Raw genomic sequence first — 9138 nt, 5'->3', positions numbered from 1 at the left:
TTTTTATGCACCAAATATCTGGAACAAGCTCCCAGAAACCTGCAGGACCAACTCCAACTCTGAGTTCTTTTAAATCAAAGCTTCAAACTTTCCTGTTTGCTGCTGCCTTTTATTAAACCAGAAAATGATCTTATACTGCACTAGAGCTTTTACTCTTGTGTGTTATACTCTATTTTAGCTTCTATCCTAGCTTTTATTTTTTTTATTTTCTAATCTTTAATATTTTTATAACTTCTTTAATTATGTCTTAATATTCTTTTGCACTTTGTCGCAATGTTCTTGAATGTTTATGTAAAGCACTTTGAATTGCCCTGTTGCTGAAATGTGCTATACAAATAAAGCTGCCTTGCCTTAAATATGACATATCTTCTTTATGATTTTTAGATTTCACTGGTTTTTTTTTATATTTTATTTTCAAATTCTTTAGTTAACCAAATATACAAAACATACAAAACACAAACTCACACAAACATGGCCCCAAATTCCCTCCCTATCCCACCCACATACAAACTGAAAAAGAACCATACTCTGAAGGAGTATAGGCTAGTTAACTATCAATTGAATTAAAAAGGATATAGAAAAAAACTAATTAAATACACAAATAAAGAAATCATAAATAACAAGATGAAGTGTTCTGACTTATTCAGATGACTAATGATGTATCAAGTATGATAATTTTGTTCTTGAATGTTAATGTAAAGCACTCTGAATTGCCCTGTTGCTGAAATGTGCTCTACAAATAAAGCTGCCTTGCCTTACCGTCTTTGAAAGGGGGATAGAGCGACGCAGCCTGGCAACCCTCCTCCAGTCACTGCAGAGCATGCTAACTACCTGCTGAAGCTGCACACTGAAGTTACTGACGTCTTTACACTTTGACAGTAGCAGAACTACAGGCTCACCATGGCAGGCAAGAGGGCGTTAGTGATCCTGTCTAAAGGAGCAGAGGAGATGGAGACCGTCATTCCTGTGGACATCATGAGGAGAGCTGGGGTTGGTTCACTTCTACTGGATGATAGCAGCTAGTTAGCTCATCATGCTACTGGTCAGGAGTTCAGCCTTCAGTCAGCTCAACAACACTTATCATGATGTTAGCCTTATATTAAGCACAACAGCCTTATTAGTATACAACAGCTAATGTTAGGTTGTCACTGTGTTAATGTTTGACATCACACATTGAACATTAAGCTGTTTTTGTAACCAGCTAACTTTATCTAAGCTAACAATATCCTTACTGATCGTTCAGTTTCTATTTTATAATTATAATAATATAATGTTATAATGATGTATAATAAGCTATCTGGTGAACTGTTGACCCACTCTCAACCTTTAAAGCGAGAGCAGACAGAGACCAAGTTAAATGTCAAAGGTCAACTTCATTGCTTTACTCTGTCATTTGATAGCCTTCAAAATAAAAGTCTCCATCAGCCATATTTATACATTGAGTCAGTTTACACTTTTACTTTTATTTGCTGGTATGCATCCCTCAACCTCAAACAGAAAAACTCATTAACAAGGCAAAGCAGCTTTATTTGTAGAGCACATTTCAGCAACAGGGCAATTCAAAGTGCTTTACATAAACATTCAAGAACATTAAGACAAAGTGCAAAAGAACATTAAGACATAATTAAAACAGTTATAAAAACATTAAAGATTAGAGAATAAAAACAAGCTAGAAATAAAAGCTATGATAGAAAATAAAATAGAATATAACACACAAGAGTAGAAGCTCTAGTGCAGTATAAGATCATTATCTGGTTTAATAAAAGGCAGCAGCAAACAGGAAAGTTTAAAGCTTTGATTTAAAAGAACTCAGAGTTGGAGTTGGTCCTGCAGGTTTCTGGGAGCTTGTTCCAGATATTTGGTGCATAAAAACTGAACGCTGCTTCAGCATGTTTAGTTCTGACTCTGGGGACACTAAGCAGACCTGATCCAGATGACCTGAGAGGTCTGGATGGTTCATAACACAGCAGAAGATCAGACATGTATTTTGGCCCTAAACCATTTAGTGCTTTGTAAACCAGCAGGAGTATTTAGAAATCAATTCTCTGAGACAGGGAGGCAGTGTAGAGACCTCAGAACTGGACTGATATGATCCACTTTCTTGGTCTTAGTGAGGACTCTAGCAGCAGCAGCGTCCTGAATCAGCTGCAGCTGTCCGATTGATTTTTTTTTAACAAGGGTGATAAAAATCAGCAGCAAAATCGTCGGCACTCAGCAGAAATGTCTGTCTGAACTGTACAACAACAAACAGCTGATAAAGAAAGCAGAATCCATCATTTCAGACAGTACTCACCCCCTGCATTCAGAATTTAAGTTTCTGCTCTCAGACAACCATCAGTCAAAACTAATCCATATAAATTCTCTTTCATACCCTCGGCCATTTCACTGCTCAACTCTGTAAAGTATAGGTGGTATCAGCACATCCACCCAGGCCGGTTCTTCTGTTCTTGTCATTATCTTTATATTGTAACTCTTTTAATATTTTTGGTACTTCAAGGTTTCACCTTTTTGCAGTGTTTTAGTATGTGGGAATGTAGAGTATGTGTGTATTGTCTTATTGTGATGAGATGTTGTTGTTTGTTGTTGTTGTTTGCTACTGCGGCAACACCAATTGCCCCTCGGGGAAAAATAAAGGTCTTGAACTTGAATATACAGACAGGATGCCATGTTGTGCCTTTATGCTAATGATGTACTTTTCTTATTACCCACCCAAACCTGTAGATTGCAGTGACGGTTGCAGGACTGACGGGCAAAGAGCCAGTCCAGTGCAGCAGAAACGTCCTCATCTGTCCTGATACTAGCCTGGAGGAGGCCAGCAAACAGGTTGGGCTCAGCATCTATCTACTACTAAGATAAGATAAGATAAGATCAGATATTCCTTTATTAGTCCCGCAGTGGGTAAATGTGCAGTGTACAGCAGCAAAGGAGATAGTGCAAAAAAACAAGATGCATCAGCTAACACAGTAAAAAAGAGCTAAACAAAGTGAAACAAAATATGAACCATTGTAACATAAGGTAACACTTCATTTTACAGGTCCGCAAATTTCATGGTAATTAGATGATAATTAGCAAGTAACCTATTCTAAATTTCTTTGTAATTACTGCCAAATTACCCCAATATTTACCTCAAAATGTATCGAAAATGACTTTATTACAAACACTTTTTAACAATTATATGCTGAAATAGCATATAATTGTTAAAATAGTGCCCTTAGCCTTGAGAAGCGGCTGTGAGCTGCTCTTCATCGTAGGTGGAAAACCAAAAGTAATAGAAGACACTTCTGATCAGCACAAATCTCACCATTGTGTGACTTACTGTCTACACAAATGTAACCTGGTAGCTGATGTCATGATTCAGGGAGTTTTTTTAAAGAAATTTCAAATAAGTTATTTGCTAATTATTATCTATTTATCAGCAGACATGGAAATAAAGCATATCAATTAACTTTGTATTCTTTTCCTGGAAATGTATCAAATAAATTACCAGCTATTTATTACTGCTTATTGAGAAATAGCAGAATATAATTATTAAATAATGTTTATAATAGATTTAAAATAATATTAATCAAAGTCCTGAGTCAAGTCCCAAGTTAAGACAGCCAAACAAAGTAATTACAAAGTGTTACCTAATATTTTGAACATTATTACACAAAACGTTTCAGCTCTTCATTTTTGAAACACAAGTATTGTATAATATCTTTTTCATATTTTATTGTCTTTTTTTTTTTTAAATTGATGCTTCAATTTGACTTTGTTTGAGTTTGAGTTTATTTGCATTTATGCTCACAGTTAACAATTGAATAGAAGCAGAACATACATTGATTAAAATACAAATCTATACATGAGTGTACATATAAAATAAATAAAGACTATACATTTATTTATACACACATGCACCCATACATACTCATACATACACATTTTACAAATAAAACCATTCACTTACATACAACCATGCATTCATTTTAATACAAATTAATATACCATGCATATACTTAAAAACCTCATTAACACACCGAAAAAGAAAAACAAACAGAACAAACCCCACAAACTTCAGCTATCCTTCTTTTTTTCCCACCAGTTCTGTACTGTACTTGATTTTATCTTTTATTTTCTCTACTGTTTATTGTTATGCACGAAACACCAAAGCAAATTCCTTGTATGTGAAAACCTTTTTGGCAATGAATCGGTTTCTGATTCTGAAGACTGTCCTACAATATCAAACCTTGCAGTTTCTCCTCATCTATCATGGTTTGTCTCCCAGGGCCCATACGATGTGGTGCTTCTGCCAGGAGGAATGCCAGGGGCCCAGAACCTGGCAGAGGTGAGAGACACTCAGACAAACTGCCTCTAAATGGCTCAGTCTCTACATGTTTTGATGTGCTAGGGTCCTAATCACATATAGAGTTTTAGTGTTTTATAGTTTTTCCATGGGCTGAGTCAACACTTAATAATATTGTGGAAATTACTAACAAAACAAGCCAAGTTTAAAAAAAACAGTATGAGGAACATGAATTGCCTGAATTTGCATAAAAACTTGGTTTAAAATTTTAAATATTTCTAAAATATTGAAGGAACACTGTGTAACATTTCGGGGATCTATTAGCAGCAATTGGATATAATATCCATAACTATGTTTTAATTATTGTAAATTAGAATTGTTGTGTTTTCGTTAGCTTAGAATGAACCCTACATATCTACATAGGGAGCAGGTCCTCTTCATAGAGTCCGCCATGTTGCACCGCCATGTTTCTACAGTAGCCCAGAATGGACAAACCAAACATTCACGTTTTTACGTTATCTGAAGGCCACCGTAGTTCTCCGACACGCTTATGAAACTGTGGTAACGTGAGCTGCAGAATGCAAAACTGTGGTACCGCCAGTCGCTGCCTGACTTCCGTTGCATCTAAAGTGGTTTTATTATGGTAAGCATGGCCTCTGAGCGAGGCAAACGGCGTTACCACGGGTTTGCACTCGGTACCGCAGTCTTGGAAAGGCAGGAGCGAGTTGAGGGGGTACTCAGTTGGCTCAGTCAACCATACCACTAGATGCCGCAAAATCCTAAACACTGTACCCTCAATGACTATACAGTCAGCATACACACTGCAATGAATCACATGGCCTGCAAATGACTTACTGTGCATCTGGTTCCCATGCTCTCTTGCAGTCTCCTGCTGTGAAAGAGGTGCTGAAGGATCAGGATGGCAGAAAAGGTCTGATTGCAGCCATCTGTGCAGGTACAGTTTGTGAAAACAAACCAAAGTCATAATTATACAGTACCAACCTGTAATAGTGATGCCTTTCTATGGGTTAAAGCTTAAGTATGACATGACCTCAAATGTGACTGTCATGTTGTTGCTTATGAACAAATAGATGTAAATTACCCCAACCTACACAGTGCAGTTTATTCTGATGCTTGCTGTAATAGAGCAATAAATGTACTCGCAGTCATTTTCCTTATCAAATCAAACCAGTCAATCCAGTGATATAAATGAATAAACCATGCACTATGCTATCATGAGACCTGTAAATATTTGAACTATAAACAACACTAAATGTATGGTATTGTGGTTTTAAATGTACCAAGCTAATGTTGTGCCAGTAAATGGGATTTGGATTTGCTCGCAAATAGAATCGGTAAAAAAAGGTGCAGATTTTATATGCACATGGCAGTGGATTTTTCTGGCATTTGAATAACTGCATGTGACCTTGAAAGAGTTATCACATGCCTCAGCAACATTTTGAAAAATCTACAGTTAACAAACGACATGCTTCATTAATGTATGGTCATGTGTGACACCTTTTTGGCATTTGGAATGAAAGGGTGAGTGTTTGATTAGTGACTCTCCCCGAGTGAGCCCACAAGCACCGACATTTTACCGACAGCACTCTGTATGCAGAGGAAGGACACTGGAAGGACATTTTGAATAGGGACGGGGACCAATGCGGCAAAGTGGATTGAAGGGTGTCCTAGAATATGACTGAAATCCTCACAGGAATATACAGTTTAATGAAACTGCCAGGAAGAGGGCCACTTGCAAGGCTTATTATTCTGCCCTAAGGCGAAAATTATTATCTTGACATGTGAAAAAAAGGTCAGTTCAAAAAGAACTTTATTGAAAACCAGAACAAGAATGAGTGTAAATAAATTAGCAGGATGAGACTACCATTGTATATTACTCTTTTTGTCCACAAAACATAGTTAGATAATTTTTAGGATTCATCAGATAATAGAAAGATTGTCATCATCACCTTTCTCTCCACGTCTGCCTCGCTGTCTGACTCTGGTTCTCAGAAGGTCTCTCTCTCTCCCAGACTGGCGTCCTCTGGGTGGTGACTTGCTGTAACAGGAGTAGCTTGGCTTTAACTGGCAGTCTGCTGTTCTGCCAGGGGAAAGTGTAATCTTTAGACTGCATGGGAAGGCAGCCAAGGAGCATAATCAATAACTTTCTATTTATTAACAGTTTTTGGATGAGCTCACTGCAGTGGTAGGACGCTGCCAAAGTTAATGCAGCAGCAGTCAATGTCTTCAGCCTCTCCTTTTTTCCTCTCTTTTCAATGTGCTGCAGAGTCTTTGGAGAGAGGCTGAAACTGTATACTGTATGTGTGTATTCTTAGAAACAATGGCACAGTTGAGGACACCTTTAGGACATAATTTTGTGCACTAATGGCACTGTATTTTGATTTAGCTTTAGGGAAGTGATTCGAGGATACATTATTTTACCCCATTTTACCCATGACTAACTTTTTTAAACTGGACTGACATGAACAACAGAACAAGTGTCACTTAATCACAGGAAGCAGTTATTTGAAACAGCTTTGGTTCTCTGCAGGTCCCACTGCTCTTCTGGCACATGGCATCGGGTACGGCAGCACAGTCACTACACATCCTGGCATGAAGGAGAAGATGATGGCTGGAGGTAAAGATGACTCTTGCAAACAAAAGGGTGGAAATATTGCTGAAATACACAGCTAGTGATTAAGGAGGACAGAACTTGCCAAAATAAAAAATTAAATATATAAATGACTTTATAAGTAAATAAATATGTCATTACATGTAGCAAAAGTAATATTACATATAAATGTAGCCATTAACTAATTGATAAAATGTGACATAAATTGATATTTATGTTTTATGTTTTGCTTCTTTATTTACCTTTGTATTAATTCCCTTATTTATTTACTCTTTTGTTTAATTTGTCCTTTTAATTAGTTATCTATTTATTTGAATTATTTAATTATTTTTTGCATACATTAATTTATTTTTGCGTTCATATTTTGATTATTTTTAAACATGTGTATTTGTGTATTTGTGCATTTATTTATTTATTTCTGCACGATTTTCCCTTCTTATTTCACCCCTTCTTTATTTCCCCAAACTAAACTTATTTCTGTATTCTTTTCTTGACACATTTCTTTTTACATTTCTTTATGCATTTCTGCCTGATTATGCAAATGAGGGGGCTGTCACTCAACGTGTGTCATGGGGTCAGAGTGCATAGATGATAGATGCAAAAATATATAAATAAATAAAAAAATGAATGCAAAAATGAATAAATTAATTTAGAAATCAATAAAAATAAATACATAAATAAGTAAATAAGTAAAAGGGAACATTAAACAGAAGAGTAAATCAATTAGGGAATTAATACAAAGGTGAAAAAATAAAGAAGCAACTTAAAACAAATATCAATTTATGTCACATTTTATCAATTAATTAATGGCAACATTTATTTTTCAATATTATTTTTGCTATATTTAATGACACATTTAACTATTTATCGAATCATTTATTTATTTATTCATTTATTTTTTATTTTGGCAGATTCCGTCCTCCATACATGAATAATGTGCAGCTCTAACTCAGAGCAGGAGGAATTGTAATTCTGTGTAAAGACCAGCAGATGGTGCTATACTAGCTCTTTCTCGCCTATAGAAAATCATGTCACTGCAGTAGAGTAGACCACATCACTCAGGTGAAAGCGGATGCAGGAATCTGACAGAACATGCTAGAACTGGGTCAGTTAAAACGGTGATAGATCATCTATACATATACTACTACAGTGTGATGTCTGACGTGTGGCTTTCAGTCTGTAGCTTGAAGCTCTCATGTTGTGATTATCCTCATGGTATTGCTCTTTGTCTTTTTTTAGACCACTATAAATATTCAGAGGCTCGAGTACAGAAGGACGGACATTACATCACCAGCCGTGGGCCAGGAACCAGTTTCGAGTTTGCCTTGACGATTGTAGAGGAACTTATGGGGGCTGAGGTTGCGGCTCAAGTCAAGGCTCCTCTTGTTATGAAAGACTGACTGTAGCCGTGTTTTGCTTACATCCTGCAAAGCAGCACTGCTCGCTATAGAAGTCTACTGCACTACTGAGAACAGCTAATCCAATATAGCTGGTACAAAGAGTCAAAGTCACTAGTGACAAATCATTCTCCCAGGGGGACTTAAGGAGGTTTCTGTTCTGACTGGTTATTGTCTTCCTTTGTCTTGCAATGAAACGCACCCATTTGTTTATTTTTAACAAAGAAATACAATATTGAATCACAGGCTATCCAAATTAGATAAAATTTAATTTCTGACATTGTTTTTCCACAAATTGCTCATTTTTTTGACAGCTTTTAATTGTTTCATTAAAACATTAATGTGACTAAACTTGTGTTTGTCTTACTCTACGGTGTATAAAAACTGAAAGTCACTGTGACTTGTTTTCACACATCTGCAGTTGTTGTTGTCACCTAAATATAGGGCTGCTGCATCATGTAATGTATTGTGAGCACTGCTGCTCAGAACGCGGGAAGTAGAATCCGAATAGATTGGCAGATGGTCTAAGCCAATCAGAAGCCTCGGCCTGGCTGCGGTTGTATTCTAACCGACCAATGGCGGCTCGCCCCCAGCCAGAGGGGGCGGGGCTCTGCTGCAGCAGCGTGGTAGTTGTGTGTCAGAGCAACAGAATCCAGAGAGAGAGGTGTCTTCACTCAGTCTGAGAGGAAGAGAAGGATTTCAGCAAAGGTAAGAGCATTATGTGCTTTCTACAGTGACTGTAAAGTGTCGTGTGGGGTTATTTACACACTTATCAACGATTATGTTTTCTCCGAAATGGGTTTAATAGCGTTAATTTCTTCTAATTT

At 36.9% G+C, this 9138-nt stretch overlaps 2 protein-coding genes across 3 annotated transcripts in view; both read left to right on the top strand.

Annotated features, from left to right (window-relative positions):
• The first annotated feature begins 771 nt into the window (after window positions 1-771).
• park7 (parkinson protein 7) lies at window positions 772-8662 on the top strand. Its single transcript, XM_074643837.1, has 6 exons — window positions 772-990; window positions 2722-2823; window positions 4265-4324; window positions 5168-5237; window positions 6834-6920; window positions 8154-8662. Exons 1-6 carry the CDS (start codon window positions 901-903, stop codon window positions 8312-8314), a joined length of 570 nt encoding a protein of 189 aa, XP_074499938.1. The 5' UTR covers window positions 772-900; the 3' UTR covers window positions 8315-8662.
• A 209-nt stretch (window positions 8663-8871) lies between these two features.
• kcnab2a (potassium voltage-gated channel subfamily A regulatory beta subunit 2a) overlaps window positions 8872-9138 on the top strand; it is a 109339-nt gene continuing 109072 nt past the window's right edge. For both annotated transcript variants that reach the window (XM_074643824.1, XM_074643797.1), the window contains exon 1: window positions 8872-9019. The gene's annotated coding sequence lies outside the window, so the exon portion shown is untranslated. The remainder of the gene's footprint in view (window positions 9020-9138) is intronic.

The sequence above is a fragment of the Sebastes fasciatus genome, chromosome 1 (assembly GCF_043250625.1).
Source record: "Sebastes fasciatus isolate fSebFas1 chromosome 1, fSebFas1.pri, whole genome shotgun sequence".
NCBI lineage: Eukaryota > Metazoa > Chordata > Actinopteri > Perciformes > Sebastidae > Sebastes > Sebastes fasciatus.
Note: the sequence above shows the minus strand (reverse complement) of the source record. Positions and strands in the feature narration are given on the sequence as shown.